The 19,179-nt window shown below is 34.8% G+C and overlaps 1 protein-coding gene across 1 annotated transcript in view; it reads right to left on the bottom strand.

The window, feature by feature from the left end:
- Positions 1-16,861: 16,861 nt before the first annotated feature.
- Positions 16,862-19,179, bottom strand: part of LOC149789977 (uncharacterized) — a 9,239-nt gene continuing 6,921 nt past the window's right edge. Inside the window, exon 2 of the mRNA XM_089972057.1 lies at positions 16,862-17,943. Within this exon, the coding sequence (XP_089828183.1) occupies positions 16,936-17,934 (999 nt within the window). The 5' untranslated portion in view covers positions 17,935-17,943 and the 3' untranslated portion in view covers positions 16,862-16,935. The remainder of the gene's footprint in view (positions 17,944-19,179) is intronic.

Raw genomic sequence — 19,179 nt, 5'->3', positions numbered from 1 at the left:
AAATGTCGAATTCAAGACAAAATGTTTTTGTTTTATTTAAGTAGGTAAATATATACATGATATTTTTTTTTATCTTGCAGCCATGCACTCTTAGAATCTCTCTCTCTCTCTCTCTCTCTCTCACACACACACACATATAGATCTGACTAGAATTAAACAAACAAGAATAACAACAATGCTGCATTTTTTTGGTCTAACAAAAATTATTTATTGATAGTAAACGCAAGCCATACATTCCATCTTTGTTTTTAAATACAATTTATGAGCTTCTATCAACCAAAATGTATTTAATTCTAAGTAGGTATATCACATCATGCACTGATGAGGTCCACAATGTGCGCGTATATATAAATCGATTGGCGGTTGTGGTGAGACGGGTTGTTATGCCGCCACTGTGGTAGGTGTTATGGTTGGGTTGGGGTGCTCCCAATCTACTATTTAAATTATTATAGAAGTCCCAAACAGGCTCGATTTTGGATGAAATTAAAATTAGTGAAAGATATATGTAAAGCTCCGAGCCACCAGTCAGCAACGCCGACGGTTAAATGATTGAATATATAAAAATGTGAAATTCAACTTATAACAATTTAACGACAAGTTTCAATAGTCAAATGATTAAAATTTCCCTAGCACTCTCCTTCCAATCGACCATGTGATAGCCTATTGCATCATTTGATTAGTAGTGTGCGATAGCTTTCCACCTGTCCTTGTATTCTACTCATCCGTGTATTCTTCTCTTTTATTCCATCAATCCCTTCTCTTCTTCCTCCCGAATTTCTCCAGATTCCTTCTCCTCTTCGAACTCTCTATACTCCTTGTTTTTTCCTTCTCCCCCTCGACTCTTTCCACCAACTAGACTTTTCGCATCCGACTGCTCTGCTAATCTCACTTCCGTCTCCCCTCTTAGAGAATCGGGATTCAACTGAACCGGAAGTTCTGCCCCCTCCCCCCCCAAATAAAAAGCTTCCTGTGAGAACACAAGTACGGTACAATATTTTCATTAGCCCTCTCATCTCACACTACACCCAGCCTATCATCAGATAACGACTATTAAATTTCTTCGGTCACGCATTCATTCACATCGAAATACTCGTACGTTCTTGTATGGTTAAACAACGTCGTAATAAAAGAACGGTATCAATTACTTCTCACACATACATTAATAAATTGCGTCACATCAGTACATATTCCTAGTCCCATTATACTAAACAATATCACAGCAACCAGACGCATTTCTTTACAACTTACACAAATATTCAAATAACCATGCTTTGATATATTCGTACATCCATATTAACTAATCTTACATACTTCAACCATATTCCAAATTCGCAATTCAAGCAAGTGTAAAGTCTAACATATCACATGAATAAATGCAATAGTTTACTACGAAGTAACCTAATAGCGAATGACAAAATTAATTCTGACCACAAGCTAACAATCTACATAATTCTGTACATAAAACTCAAGCTCATTTCTCAGATACGCATGTAAATTAAACACTACAAAGGTAATTATACGTACTAAACGATCCTATTAATTAAGTATACATGCTACACATAATTACAATTACAATGCCGTAATATTCTCTAAAAATCGAGCAAATAACTTAGTGACCTTTACAAAGCTTTGTCAACGACTGGAAATACGGCCATCATATTGTTAATAGCAATAGTATTTTAGTCGTTCCAGAAGGCCGGACAAGGTAAATTCCCATGGTTACAGCCAGTCAATAAAGAAAAAGATGTAGAAGAAGTTCATTGGGCTTATTTAGACCAATCAGATTCACAGAAAGTGATATTTAAATGTGTCAACATATTAAATGTAAAAAATATAAACCGTAAACACTGTCTGTAAAGTGTAATAACTATGTAATAAATAATACTGTGACACATCACTGAATCATGCAGTATGTACCATATATATATATATATATATATATATATATATATATATATATATATATATATATATATATATATATATATATACACTTCATAATATGTACATCACCTAACCATGTGAAATATATACATACACGTTTCATAACTTGTTCATCACCTAACCATGTGAAATATGTATATACACGTTTCATATTTTGTACATCACCTAACCATGTGAAATATGCATATACACGTTTCATAATTTGTACATCACCTAACCATGTGAAATTTGCATATCCAAGTTTCATAATTTGTACATCACCTAACAATGTTTACTATCCATATATAATATTTACATTGCATACATAATAATGTGTACATCTCCAAACCATATGTAATATTTTTATACACGCTTCATAATTGTGTACATCTACTAACCTATAACATTCAAGAAATGTATATGCTTTTGTCTTGCTCGTGTGAAATATGCCTTCATGCATATGGAGCTTTATGATCCGAATGTCAAAATAATTTGAATCTCCATCTACCGAGTGTTGTGGATGAGAATCACAACTGACTCAGCTATTACTTTAGTCTAAACACGTAGAGATTTATAGAATCGGAAGCAGTATCATTAGTTATAAGAAACCTGTCAAAGAGGGTCTTAACACAAATGGCACATGGACCCCGAGAAATACAATCGGTGATAATTCAATTGGGAGTACCGTTTGGTGACAGCTGATGCATATCGTGCTACGACCAACCCATTACATAATTTTCTACATAATACTCAAGCCAATGTATCAAATACGCATGCAAATGAAACGATATAATGTAATTATACGTACTAAACGATCCCAGTAATTAAGTATACATACTACGCATAGCTAAAATTACAATGCCGTAATATTCTGCAAAAATCGAGAAAATAACTTACTGACCTTTTCGAAGCTTTTATTCCCTTAAAGTTTGTTTCTCAGGTTTACCGCCAAATTTCGAATGGCTTTCTCAAGATAATCCTATTTGCTCAGCAATCTTCCCAGGAGAACTAATAACTTTTTATTTGAGCGTTATGAAGTTATAATTCGGATCTAAATTGCAATCACACACTCTATCACAATTCCGATTCGATATCGATGTGAACTTATCCAACTTAGCGGACAATGTACCTCTCGGTGTCTGTCCACGTGGGGACGGATGAGAGCGCGCCCCGTTCACTCCGTGGGTTTTCTCTGATCTCTGAACAAACCTTAACATGCAGGTGTGATAAGGCAAGCCTTTTTCCAGTTGGCACGACCTATCACCTGTGCCGATTCAAGATTCCGCTCTCTGGCTGGTCATACAACATTGCGTAAGAGATTAACAGAAGCCAGCGGACGTCTTTGGACATCAAACACGTGGCCGCTGTACTATTTCAAAACAGGTAGATTATAGTTTATACATGACTTTATAGCTGGGGCTTAACAAAAAGAGCACGTATCGAAATGATGCGAGCAAAGCAAACTGTCTAGTGAGAAGGAACTGTTTTTTTATTTTTATTATTAAATAAAAAAATTCTTCTGTAAATTCATTAACTGTGGTTTTGTTGTGCACGTTTCCAATTGGGAAACTTTGCACTATTGTATTGTTAGTTGTGCCATTTGTGTTTATATTGTTCATATTAACTTTGTTGGACGGTCAGCCAAAGGTTGGTTTTAGAAGTACTCAACCCAAGGCGATTAGTGCTACCCTTTTTCAAGAGACTTACTATAACACGACCGCCCTAGTATTGAAATTACAATAACTTTATATACATTGAATCTTTATACAGTGGTGTGGTACCTATTTTTGTTCAAGGAATCGTGTTATATGAACTTTAATCAAGAGATTTAGTCTTTGTCTTACTACAATGGAAACCATGGAGGAAAGAAATGTAATGACAAGATCTAAACTGAACCAGTACTTCAGAACTAGTGTAGAAGATAGACGATTACTTGTGCACCATCCAAAAGGATGTCAGATTTTGGATTTTGAAGGAGCTGCACAAGCAATACTGATGGCATTGCATGTCATGGGAGTGGATATCGGGAACATAGATGCGCTTCAAAATGGAGGATTGAACAAATATGTAATATACACAAAAAAAATCGAACTCCGTTATTATAAATGACAGAAATAGAAATAAAAGGGATGAGAGCAGTGGTAAAGGAGACAGAACCCTTGACAAGGAATATCGAGCCCAAGTTAACAGAGATTCTTATAGTGGGACTTCCATTCGAAGTGGATTCAACATGTTCTAAAAGTTGAAAAGAAATTCGGAGCGAAGGTCGTAACCCACAAGATGGCAACAATTTGGGGTTTTGCGCCGATCAAATCCGGAAACAGAATTATTTATGTGCAAAAAGAAGATGCAAAGAAAATACCCCTTTTTTCTATGTCATGGAGTTCAAACTCAGAAGTTGGTATAAAAGAGCAGATCAAGATCGGAGATGCCCCAGATGTTTTCAAACGGGACAGGAAGCATGTGATTGCCCAGGCGTAGAACAAACAGCGCAAGGCACAACCAAAAGGGATACGTATGCAAGTAGGGTGGCAGATGCACCACTAAATCGTAACATGCAAGAACCCAATCCGATACTAAAACTCATAAAAGAAATCAGAACTGAAAAAGAGCAAAATCAGGAAGTAACGGCAAGCTCACTCGCGGATATGGACTTAAGGGGAGAAGAACAATCGACACCGGAGTGGCAAAAAGTACTTAGCCCAAACAAATCGGGACCTTCAAAAAACCCAAACAACAAAGAGGGAGTAACGTTGCGAAATAGACACGGATGCTTATCAGAGGTAGAGGAACAGGATAACCATACTGGGAATGACTTAATAGGAATTCAACCCCTAACATCCACGCCCATACCAAAGCTGAGAATAAAAAGAAAAGCAGCCACATGACCAGAATCACCCCAGGAGGGCGAAAAGGGAAGGAATGCATATTATACAATAGAAGAAAGGAAAAATGTGTCAGAGAGGAAGAAAACCATAACCAAAAAGAAAAGGGAGGAAACACTCTAAGAAGAAACAAAGGAAACAATGGTAACAATGGAAACAGAAGCAGGAAATAAAACTAGATTTGAATAGGAAAATGACAGAAACTGGAAATGATGATGATTATGAAACAGGACGTGAATACGTGAGTGAGACGGACGAAACGCAAAGAAAAGAAAAGGAAGACAATACCACAGAGAACAAGACTGAACAAGCAAGCAAAGGAAATACAAATTCAACAGAAGAAACAACACCAGCCCTTTTGACGGGGGGGGGGGGGGGAGAGTGGGAGCGGGACTCTGAAGCCAGTGCCCCCGTTGAATACAAATCTAAAAATGTATTATGCATAAAAATCAAAAGAAAATCAAGTAGCAACCATAAATGCGGCAACCTGGAGGCAACCTGAAATGGAAGGAACGAACTTCCAAGTATACTCAATAAATATAAATGGAATAAATATAGAAAAACTTGCCAAATTCAATAAAGACCTAAATTATGATATTCTTTTTTACAAGAAACCCATAATTGTTTTAATAATGATGTGATATCATTTTGTGAAAGTCACTTAAATATAATTCTGCTGAAAAATGACTTTGAGGGGAATGATGTGAAAGGGTGTGTGGCAATAATAATTAAAAATAAACCAGGACTCCAATGGGAGAGAATAGAAGAGGGTAAAGATTTTAAAGGGAGACTACTACATGTCAAAATTGGGAAAATATATTTTATTAACCTCTATATGCCTTCCAACAAATATCCAAGATAGGAATTTATTAGAAATCTATCAAAATATCAAGAAAGATATACAACTGAAGACGTAATTTTTGGAGGGGACTATTACTGGGTAGGGGATAATATAGATAGGAAGGGGGAACTAACAACCAACGATATAAGATTTAAGATAGAAATGGAAAACTTCATATATAGGCATACATTTGAAGATGTATACCGACAGTTAAATATACTTAGGAAACAATGTACATATGAATATAAAATAAACGAAGGGAGTAGAATATATAAATTCTTGTGTACAAACTTTAAAGAAGAAACCCACAAAGAGGCAGGAATTATTGATTTTAAGATCTCTGATCATAAACTTATATATATGACAGTAAATTTTAAAGCTAAAAATAACTGGGGAAAAGGGAGCTGGAAATTTAACAATAAGTTATTGGAGGATCCCAATTTTATAAACGAAATTAAAAATGAATTAAAAAGGTTTATTGAATGAGGAAACATGGATATTATTAGAGAATGGGATAAATTTAAATTAAAAATAAAAAGTATATCTATTGAAACTTCAAATATCAGAAGTTAAATCCTTAAAATGGAGAAAGAGGAAATTGAACGGCAGTTAAAGAGGGAAAACACAGCAGATAAGGAAAAAACTAAGCGATAAACTAAACAAAATATTAGAAGAAAACATCAGGGATAAAGTAATGAGAGCGGATAAATTCACACACATATACAGAAAAGCGGAAGGGCTGTATAAGCGAGACGAAATTGGATGCGGGGTGGAGAAAAAATTATGAAGACCTTGAAAATTAATAGGGAAAAAACTACAGATGAAAATAAAATACTCAAATACATTGAGGAATACTACACCCAAATATATACATCTAAAAAAATTGAAGAATACAAAATAATATATTAAGAATAAAAACAGTTATTGAACATATAAATGATAGTGGACAAAAAGCTGCTATGGTACTTTTTGACCAAGAAAAAGCCTTTGATAGATTAGAACAAAACTATATACAAAAAGTCTTAGAGAAATTTGGCTTTGGAAACAGATTTCAAATATGGACCAAAATCCTGTACAAAAAAAATAACTTCAAGAGTGCAGGTGAATGGAGCAAAGACGGATACATTTGATATTAAAAGATCGGTGAAGCAAGGCTGCCCACTATGTATGCTATTATATGTAATAGCGATTGAAATACAAAGCAAGAGCATTAAACTAAATAAAGATATTGAAGGTATTAAAATACCGAATATAAAAGAAGTGAAAATGTTACAACACGCCGACGACTGTACAAACTTTATAAAGGATCATAACTCCTTTAAACACCTGATCCAAGAATTTGACAAATTTAGCAAAGCATCAGGATCACAGATTAATCACGACAAAACGGAAATATTCAAAATAGGCAACTGGAGAGGAAACCACCCAGGTTCACCCTACATATGATCAAGAAAAAGGTCACAATTTTGGGAGTCAATTTTGGAGAAAATGAAAAGAAGGAAAACTGCAGACAAATAAGAGAGCAATCGAACCGAATGTAAAAATCTGGGCACTAACGCCACTATGCCTAATGGAGAGAGTACAAGTAGCGAAAACATACATGTACGCCCATGTTAATGATATCTTAAAATCTGTAGATATTAGTAACAAAGCATTAAGTACAATAGATAATAATATAATAGACTACATTTGGGATTTTAAACTTTATTATATTAATAAAGAAACACCATATAAAGCTAAAGAAAGGGAAAGGGTAGGACTCCCTAGCCATATACTACTTAAAGCCGGCAATATTTTAAATATATTTAAGAGGCTAAGAATAGAAGTAAAGAGTCCATGGGAAGGTATTTACAGATACCGTTATGGATTCTCCATAAGAAATAGGGACGATATTTACAAAAATAATAAATTAATAAACAATTAGAAATTCCAAGAAAATTCAAGAAATTTTTTTACTAATAAAATATAGAGATAAAAAAAGAACTATGGAATAAAGAAGAAACCTTAACATATAACTGGATAAGAGAGGACGTAACAAAAAAAGTACTCCTGCCTACTCTTGATAAATAATAGTAGAATGTATACCTCTCCATTTATACTTAAGCATATGTATATTGAATAATAATACCTTTCTTTTATCTTTGAGAATTATAGGAAAGAAACACGGACAGAGACCTACACTCACATGGAGCTAGGAAGGAAGAAACAGACATACGACATGGTCCGGAAAAGTAGACATAAAACACAATATAAACCAATCTATACTAACACCTATACTGTCACTCGACTGTATTGGAAATACAAATTTTGGTAACCCTTTTCTGGAAAATAATAAATAAATAAAACTAGCCAAGTTCGAGAGAGTGAAGGAAAAAAATAAAGTAAATATGGAGCTCTCTCGAACACAGCTGACATCAGCAGAATCTAGATTTGCGAAGAACGACACACACATAGCACACACTAAAACAATATTTTTTTTTTCTCCCTAAAAATATTATTACACCGTTACTTAGCCCAAAATTCAAAATTATTATTCTAATAACTTGGAAATATAAATATGTACAAAATCTAGAAGATCCATGTTATAAGGATCGCAGGACAACTGGGGGAAGAATTCGATATAGACGGCTGTCCAGTCACGAACACAACTATAGCACGAACAAACATATAGCACATTCACACATAGCAAACACGGGACGTAGGCGACCTTTAGCCAATGTAACAAAGATACTAGGAGAGGGACTCGGAGTCAGGTGATCGAAACCGACTCAGACGATACAATCCTATAGAATATACTAGGAAATAAATACCCCGTCCAAAATTCGTTTAAAATGTTTGATCGAAATTCTGTTTAAATTAAAAAAACAAAGCAACATATCTGGGGGACTCAGTGAAACATAAAAAACTTTTATTCTTTGGCTAGGTGGGGGGATCTGTCTGGAGACCCCCCCTCCCCGATAAAAAGAGGGCTAAGAAAACGTGACAGTATTAATTAATATTCACAAATCTCTCTCATTTAGGCATACAAACCGATTTATTTATGTAGCAAATGTGGCAAAACATCGGTATATGATAATGCTCCATTTTGAAAGTTTTGTTGATTTTTCAGTTATTAAGGAATTTGTGTTGTGTACACTTATACCCCAGGCAAGCAAACAATGTATAATGATAACAGGTTCCACAACTCTAGATCAATCTCTGTGATGTCATTTTGGGTGTTGCCTGTTGCATTTTTGAAGGAGTCTACTATTTTCTATATTGCAAATTTATTGTTCCTTGTTCTTGTGTGATATGTATGTAAATAAATGTGTGTGTGTGTGTGTGTGTGTGTGTATGTGTGTGTGTGTGTGAGCGTAGTAACCACCATTTTCGAATGAAAGATAACAAAACATTATTTTGTATTAATTTTATCCTAGCGATTGTCATTGTCGAGTTCTTTCATATTAGACTGCGATTGTAGCTAGTTATTTAATTTGGGACACGTAAAGTTTTCTCTTTGAGTTGATTTGTCCATATAGGTCCACCGTCGTCGGTGTATATATTTTTAAACCAAAGGAAAAGCGTGGTATATCAATGAGACAGCGTAAATCCTCTACACATTTTTTATTTATACTAAATACAAATACACATACTTGCATTGACAGCATTTTCAACGGAGCTATGATTGATTAGAAGCAACTGTTTATTCACGGAGAGAGAAAACTCACATCCCTGCCCTGTGTGTCCGCTACAAAATGTAATTCTGTACCTTTTGACGCTATTCACAATCCTCGTTCGAAAAAGATACATTTCTTCTTTCCGTTTATTGATCATCTATTTTCAATATATTGATTGAATGAATATGAGACACACTTATGGGGGGTGAGGGGTGGACGAGTGGCCGAGTGGTTTAAACCGCTCACCGTTCCGGGTCACTGCCATCTCACCTCTGACTGCATGGATTCTAGTCTTAGTCTAACGTGGGCACGTGAGAAAGCATATTAGTAGCTTCTCGTGGATCGGTGGTTCTTCCCGGGGTTTTCCCTGGTTCGTCCTCCACCAGTTATACTGGCCGACCATAATATAGTTTTTATCCTCAGGCTCTGTCGTTCCACATTTTCTTAGTCTTATGACGTACGTTCGGTTTTTAAATGATTTTTGCCTATATCTTGCTACTATAGTTCAGAGAGAGAGAGAGACAGACTGTGAAAAACTGATATGCTAACAGAGCAAACAACAGTGAGCGAGAGAAAGGGTGGCAGGTTAGAGAGATTTTTTAAAAGTAAGGTTAATCCCACTGTTCTCTGCCAATTGATTGGTCTCTGCTTGACCAATCGATCGATAGAGAGAGAGAGAGAGAGAGAGAGATTACGGCATTCCTGTGCCTCCTAACCAATACATGTACCGTGCAAACTCGACAAGTGATTGGAACATTTTATCATTGGTATTGTGGAAAGTGTACACATACCGCTCCGACGACCCATGTTCTTCTAGGTTGCTTGGCGTAAGTTCAGTTTCAAGAGTTTCATCAAGCCCAAAGTTCTTTTTCTCTTTCATTCTACAGATTTCCACGTATTTTGTCTCTTCCTCATGAAAGAAGGAGAGAGTGTATTTTTTTATCCTTACTTGCTTTTGTCGTTGATGGTAAATCATGGAAATTCAATAATGGTCTAGAGAGTAAGAAGCGATAGTCTTCTGTTGAAACAACGTTTATATATTCTTATTAATGCGTCATGGGCGGATCACAATTATTTGATATAGTACAGTATTGGTACGTAACATTGCTTTATACCAAAACTTAAAGGCCATGTTATATCCATCTATCTATCTGTCTATCTATCTATCTATCTCTCTCTCTCTCTCTCTCTCTCTCTCTCTCTCTCTCTATATATATATATATATATATATATATAGATAGATAGATAGATAGATAGATAGATATTACAAAAGATATGGTTTATACCTTTCATAAAAGCAATATTTGTAAAATGACAAAATAACAAATGATCCATGCATATAGTGCTATGTGCTATATCGCAAACAAGTACATCTTTACGTCAACAAAGTACTTTGAACTCTGAGTTCGACCTGACCTAAATCTTACATTGATATCGTTACAACCGTACATCAGTTCAGAACTCCATCAACGAAATATCAAGTACACGTCTGTATAATCGTAATGAGAGAGAGAGAGAGAGAGAGAGAGAGAGAGAGATATAGGCTTGTGATAAGAACATGACACTAATAATAAAACTATCAGATATCAGTTCTCTCTCATATCAAAATTTGTTAAAATTAAAATTCAAAATTATTACATATCCTTTACTTATCGTGAAAAATAACTGATCGTGAATGAAGTTGACAAAGGTTTAAAACATATATGTTGAAGCTCACCTGTATTTTCAGACCGACCGATACATATATGGCCTTAGGGCAATAATCAGTACATAATAATGGGTGTGGCTGGAAATGTTAGTTTCTTGTCTTAATTGGTTTTTCATCTCATGAAACGCTTTTATAAATACAGAGTGGAATAATTATAGTATCCAAGTTAAAATGTAGAGAATAAGTTCTTAAGGGGTAAGGACAGACCCTGAGACCTATTCTGGTTGCATATATAAATTTCCAATGTACACAAGTAGATACATATATAAATATAGAAAGTAGATTTAATAACCTGAGGAAGGACTTGGATGATCATAAAACATGATCCATTGGATTCATTTGCAACACATCGACAAGTGTTAGCATCCGAGTTAATGATCTCACACCCACTGACTCAGACATGTAAGACTTTCATCTAAGAATTTGTCACATTTTCCCACCCAGTAGATCAAAAACCCACGAGATCGACCAAAATTCTAACAATCTTGTGCACATTGATATACCTAATCATATTCCAAGGTTTGAAGTCGCAATCTTGAACATCTTGGACGAGTTGTACAACACTGTCCAACTCAAGAAATCACCATTGACATTCATATAATATTACGTATATGCAAAGTGTCCAAATCCTTCTCCCAGTTCCATATGCTGCTGGTTAACTATAATTATAAAACCACTGTATATATCTAAAGACCACCCCTATTGTAGTTGACAGTGTCATGTCATATTCAGTTGTGTATGAAGAGTTGAACGACATTGTACAAGCATACACACGCACAGTATCATCTTCACATTATGTTCTCTAAACAGCGCGGTAATAATAAATATTTTATCAACTTCTGTAAACGTGTTATCTTTCATGACGATTATAGTATTAGGCTTTAAAATATGGTTGCATTATATTGTGTAGAAAATACAGTCAACCTGACCCAGACACGTACAATGGAGCATCCCATGAAGTCAAGAGCATAATATATATGTAACGTAGATGATATAGATGGCATAAGACATAATATAAAGAATAAAGTCATTTATTAAAAGATTTACAATGGTATATCCGAATTACTAGCAATTCTGCTTGAAGGATGGATAATTTTGTGTTCCATTGCATTTTCTATATGCCTTCCATGACTACATATAAACAACACGTCAATTCTTTCGAAAATGTCACCGTTAGTTTTAGATTTGAAAGCCTGCTGAGTTCTCTGGCGGTTCACCTCTTGCCCATGGTTACCATATATTCATGATGTCTATTATTGTCTTGATTATTTGAGTAGTTATCGATGTCCTGAGAATGATCGACAACAGTTTTATAGACCGAATCGAGCGAATATTAAAACTGAAATTAATAGATGGTATAATGGAAAGATATTGAAAACAACAATTTAATCAATTGGATAAGACAAAGTGAAACTGTACATGACCAATGTTGTCATCGGCCTTCCCCGGAATCAAGATTGTTTCGCCTCGCTCGATAAAGACATGTATTGCTCGATTTTCAAGTGTAATAATTCATTTGTAAAACACGAGGCTTCGCCTGTTAAACACACCCAAAACCATTACCTTATCCAATCTGAACTTAGGTTTATGTAACCGCTTTACTAACACACGCCACTCCAGGAGTTTGAAAAATTGTACATTTCCCGTTTCCCCTAATAGACCGATCTCTGCAACGTTTTAACCAATGACAAGTATTTCAACAAGTACCAACACTGTTTCTTCAAAATTTCAATCTCTGTCAGTTCCTTAAACAAATCACAGACTTCACCTTGCAAATCGAATACTTCTTACAATGACATTTATAAGATTTACTCTGATTCAACAATGTTAATAGGAAATATGAAATGAATAAATGGATTGATATTTGTACACTTTAGTATCGGGAATATTGTGATACCAACCATTTGTAGCTTTGTTTCCAACCTTTTATCCTTCATTTTATCGGCGGGAATTCACTGAATGTGGTGTATTACTGTTCAAGCCCAAATCGTAACCATTTGGGAAAAAGGTGTCATTAGTTTTGGTCTCGTATCCTGGGTTAATGAGAGAGGACCACATATTTAGTACATACAAATTTTATATCGCAAAATAGATATCACGAAATTAGCGTATGCTCGATCAGAAGGGTTCATGCAATGGTTTGCTTTTGTTCCAAGGACATAGGCTCCGACGAAATGACGGAAAATAGCAACAAATAAATGATAAGATAGATATAAATAATAATTATGTGGTTCTTTTCAGACGAGATTACATTGATATGAACTCTTCATGCATCTTTGATAAAGTGTTAGATTTCCTGTTTAGTTCTTATCTTTGTAGTAAAATTACAAGATTTATTTAATAAAATTGTAGTGATTACGGTATGGACTAAACACTTATTTGTAGTCCATTTACAGTGGTGCGGGTCTGGACTTAACACTCTTAAGTCACAGAATTAACGTAGTGCATCAAAATATAAATAAACAACATTTGTCAATGACTTCGTCAGGCATTTTCAATCTTGTTAAAAATAGTGGTGGCAGAATGTGATCTTTAAGGTGGACAAAACTGTTGTACCCAGACAAAATCATAAAAGTTGGTATCGGTTATACGGATCAGTTTCGCAGAAGTGCATAGTGCGTGACCAAAGAACTGCGCTGTGCTCTGTCTTCTGAGTAGACTACATTATTATTTGCAAACGATCTTAAATGTTATGTTATCTTTATTTTCTTTATTTAAGTATTATTCAAGTACAGTGTGACCGGCGCAATCGACCCCGCTGAACACGGGCACTGGCTAAAGTAAGTTGGAATATTTGCTATACACGTGTGATCTTTTTACAGGTATGTGCTACATATCACTTTACAGCATGTCAATCTCACTTTATTTATCAAATGCGTTTTATCGCTGCAACAATCTGAAAACAGTTTAAATAGTGAAGCTTTTTTTCAGATTATAAACCGTGTTATATGCAGGAACTCGCATAAACATACATTTTTTCCAAATATTCTGTGTAATCAACAACGTATGAACTTCATTTAATCTTCATAAGGTTCGTCATTCGAATTTAAAAGAATAATAAGGCGGACAAAGAAAACAACTCACACAACAAGCTGTACATGCAGATATTTATCGTTTAAATGCCATGTGGCTTATACGATGTTTCTTCAATTATTATTTTATCAATATGCCCATTCCTGCAAACATTTAGATCCAATTATCTCTTTAATGGAGGATGCAAGTTAAGCATAACTGAGATTTTTGAAGGATCATTAAAATCCAAGTATATCGATAAAATAGTCTGCTCAATATGAGACATATGGAATGGACACAACAGCAAGGGCAACAGTTTTCTGTCACATAAAGCATCATTACCAGCCCACAGTATGGGTTACCATACACAATTCATAGCTTAATTGAAAATGTAGGTTTCCTATCAGAATACAATGTTACATTACTCTAGCAATATATATATATATATATATATATATATATATATATATATATATATATATAGTAAGATATAACTTTGAAACCCACCATGTATACAAACAATGCTTAATCATTTGTACATCTCGTAACCATGTTTACTATCTAAACACACACACACACAGAGGCATACATACATACATACATACATACATACATACATGCATGCATGCATGCATGCATGCATGCATACATACATACATACATACATACATGCATACATGCATACATACATACATACATGGCCCAAACAATGTAGTTGGAAAATATATCAAAAGAATCTTTCCAAATTATGCTTCTTCAATCTTTTAACAATTGAATTCAGTTGATTATTTAAATAAAGCACAACAAATGTATTTGCATATCACCAAAGTTGTCGTAACCTGAATGCATCGTGCATCCATGGAGAGAGTGAGAGAGAGGGTTCGCGAGTTTGTTTGGAATTTAAATCACTCTGTAAAGCTGACAAATATTTCCAAAATATTAGTAACGTGATATATAAGAAATACAAAATGCACATTCTTGTAGTGTTCTTTCTTCAGAAAAGAACTCTTAGCGTCATGTCCTCGTCGAATCCCCAGCATGATATTATACTTGCTCTTTCCGCCAACACTAAACAAAATACAGATATAGTTATTTGTATGTAAAAGTGGAACAAAATTGATATAGCCACAGCTGCGATACCACTTTTATCGATATATTGCCTATTTCAGTCTTGGAAGTGCTTTCTTTTTCCATTTAGGAAATATATCTGCTGTTATAACAAATGGTATGCAAACGTAAATGTCTATATTTAGGACTATATCAATTTTCCTTTTTCTTTTGCTCCTTTCCTTTCTCCTTCCCTTCATTTACCTATTTCTCGTTTATTATGAAAAAGTCTTAAAATAGTTAAAGAGTGTAGCGTGTAAATTTATGCAATCAGCGAAGAGATGTAATAAAAAATAAAAAAACAAATCAATAAGGAAATCTAATAAAAAAGAAGAAGAAGAATACAACGATCTCCATGACGACAAACAGCTCGCTTAAAGTATTAACTTATTTATAATTAGTTTTCAACATGAATCGTGCAAATTGTCCTTGACTGGACTTATATAACCCGATTCTATGCAATTTTCACCCTATCTTATAAAAGCTCTACGACAAACGGAATAAATACAAGTTTATATTCTAAAACTCGTGATCAAGCAAAGCAGGCATATTATTTAAGTAGTGATTTTAACTCTCATCACAATCATAATCATTGTTTTTGAAACGATGGAGAAATCGGAGATAAAAGAGTATGGACTGCAAACATGGGAGTTTTAGAGAATATGGACGTTATAATATGGATAATGACCATTATAGTATACGTGTAAGATATTAGTCTAAATGCCTAAAGTAGCATATGCTTGTATCATGTTTAACGATCGTAGAAACTACTTTAAAACATTACAAAGCTTAAATTCGGCTTATCTTTGTTGAGTATCCTTGATAAAATAGAACTGGTCAGGAGCCTTTCTTAATAAATTGTAAATAGGAAAGGAAACAAGATCTGGTCTATTGGAAATATTTGCATCATATGCATACATAAGTTCGACACATGCATTTGTGTGTAATAATGTCATATTAACAGAAGAATTCAGGTCATGTTTTGAATATAAAATATTCAGTTTTGTCAGAAATCAAGGACTAATATTTAAAATTATCTTTTGTGATTTGCATAACAGAATCAGAAGTATGAGGAATAAAAGTAAAAAGATAATAAGGTGGAAGAGAAAAACAGACCACAGTACTAGCTGTGTATACAGACACTTATGGATTCAGTATTAAGTAGCTTTCAAGATTCATTTTCAATGATTATTTTAACAACAGTCACCTTCATACACTCATTTAGATTCAGTTAGCTCATAAACGTGTGATGCATACTCAAGATTAATGAGATTTTTGAGAATTCATTAAAATCCAAGGATATTGCTCAGGATGTGACATACACGAGACACATACGTAAAGAATTATGAAGCACGTAAAGCATCAACAACAACAACACATGCCATGGGCTATTCACTTCACATTTGATCGTTAGGTTGGAAAGCATACTGGATATGAGGGTACAATATGTATATTACATAAATGTGAAGCCTACATTGTGTACGTGCAGCATATGCTTCATACTCTCATGTTTGCTAGCTATATTAAAATTGTATAATTCAAATATTATCTAACCATGTGTAATTATATAGATGTATGTATATATCATACTTGGTTTATCTCATGACCACATGTATTATTTACACACACACTTCATAAACTGTGTATGTCTCGTAATCAATTGCATTGAATAAATCAATTTCATTTTGTTTTCTTTTGTAAAATATACCCTTAGCCCTATAATACAAAGTGATCAGAATGTCAACATAACGCAAATCTCTCTCTACCGAGATTTGTGGATAAGAATCACAATTGACTCAACTGTTACTTCAGTCTAAACACATTTATATAATCTGAAGCAGTAGTTATAAGAATCTTGTCATGACTACTGTTGAAACAAATTGCCATTGAACCACAATTAATACCCTCTGTGATGATTCTAATGGGAGTTCCGTCTGATTTAAGCTGGTGGATGTTCTTAGACATCCGTCCCACCACATACACGTTATCATCCCTGTCTGTAGCAATACCGAAGGCAGCCTTGAGACTGTCAGGACTGTATGTATACATTATCCTACCATCCATGTCAAAGCAATACAGGGAATTGGCATTACACACAGTAAGGTACACACGGGTACAAGATGAATTGAGAGCGATATAAGTAGCTGAATTGCTACACTTACAGTCAAATGGATAACACATCTCCTTTCCCGTACTTCCGATCAGACTCCAGTAGCATTTACCTTTACCATTACAGATACTAGATACAGCTATTTTCCCATTTCCCGATGAAGCAACACCAAGACATTGATATCTGGTTTTAACCTTCCTGGTGGGTTCGATGGCTCCGGTTGTTATACACATAAACTGAAGTGTATTCTCACGTGGCAAAGTGACGGCTACCTCCAGATTATCCACAACACATATGTCCAATGGTTTGTCTGTTAGTGTACAGCAGGCGATGTATTGGTACGAGGAATTCAAAAGAATAACTCTCTTATTATTATAATCTGCAAGCATCACCTGATCCCCTTGTAAATATGTGACCCCTGTAAAGAATGGAGTCTCATCATCAGGCCCTTTTATCTTCACAGCATCCTCCATATCAATCTGACATTCCTTAAGTGGCTTTTTCACTCTTGATATAGGAAAACGTTCACGTTCATATCTGCATATCACTCCCCCAATATCAATTCCCTGGGTCAAGATGCATTGGATTTGTGGATCAGCTTCAACTTTTAATGTGACAGTACTCAGTACTTCAAATTTTTCTTTAATCTGTTCGTAGTAGAACTTCACCTGCGATATCGTTCTGTCGGCCATGAGAAATATCTGAAAAAAGACGAACTTACGTAAATGTTTCATCATTTTAATTTAGTAGATTCAAAGAAGAAATCACAACAAATTAAATTAGTTCTATATCCCAAAACATGTCAAAACCTAAATGTATTATGCATCATTAAATCAATCAATCAATCGATCAGTCAATCAATCGATGGATCGAGAGAAAGAGAGCGGCGTTAAACGGCCGTATATTTCCGTGACTGAAACTACCTTGGTGTCTTTCCTGCCATCCGCGTAGATATTGTTAGACGCAATGAATGGAACTGTAAATTCAAATTCGCTTATAGTTTAGCTCACCCTGAACAGCTAAAAATACTTAGCAATAATGAAAAAAATGCGGTATGCTATAAATCCAAAACCGCATTCGTGTATGGTTTGGAGTCCGCGGAGAAGATTTCGTTGACATGGTTTATTAATGCGTCTCAGCTCAACGGTCTGTACGTATCCCTTACTTTATATCAGTCTTGTTATTTCCGCAGACTCGAAACAAAACATATGTTAGTTATCTGTTTGCATCACTTAGAGAAAAATGATATCGTCAAAGCAGTGATACCATTGCAATCGCCAAACCGGCTGTACCCCTTTGGGAACGTCTTTCTTTTTTAATTTAGGAAATATATCTAAAACGTTGTGCAAACCTTTATGTCCGTATTTAGGCCTATCTCATTTGTATTCTTCTTTGCTCATTTCCTCTCTCACTTCCAACATATCCCGTCTTTCTCCCTCCATCAGGATGAAAATATCTTAAAATATGTCAGTACCGTAGTGTACTCATTTATGCATTCAATGAAGAGTTGGCATCAAAAGCGACAAAAAGTACGCTTGAAGTATTAACGTTTTTTATATGCTAATGTTTTCTCAGTTAACTTTGCATTGTCAGAATCGTTCAATATTTTACGATACTGAACTTGCGTGCAACTTCAGATTGCACTCATAAAAGAACTACTTTCTATCTTAAACACACAATGGAAGCAGAAGATAGTACGTCTGATTGAAAATATCATGTACATTCGCGTAGTAGGCGTTTTACGTTTTGGTCAATTAAATTTGTTTCTGAATGAAGTAAAATAGGCGTTTCGTGGACTGCCACATACCATTTGCTTTGGCATATTCCGCGTTAACTATTTTGGTGTAATGTTTCGGATTTAGGCTAGTTTATACAGTAAACGTCATAAAGGGTCCTTACATATAAGATATAAGTGAAACTGTCTTCTTTTCCCACAT

This window comes from Sinohyriopsis cumingii, chromosome 10 (genome assembly GCF_028554795.1).
Source record: "Sinohyriopsis cumingii isolate HCF-2022 chromosome 10, ASM2855479v2, whole genome shotgun sequence".
NCBI lineage: Eukaryota > Metazoa > Mollusca > Bivalvia > Unionida > Unionidae > Sinohyriopsis > Sinohyriopsis cumingii.
The sequence above is the reverse complement of the archived record's forward strand: the minus strand, read 5'-3'. Positions and strand labels throughout refer to the sequence as shown.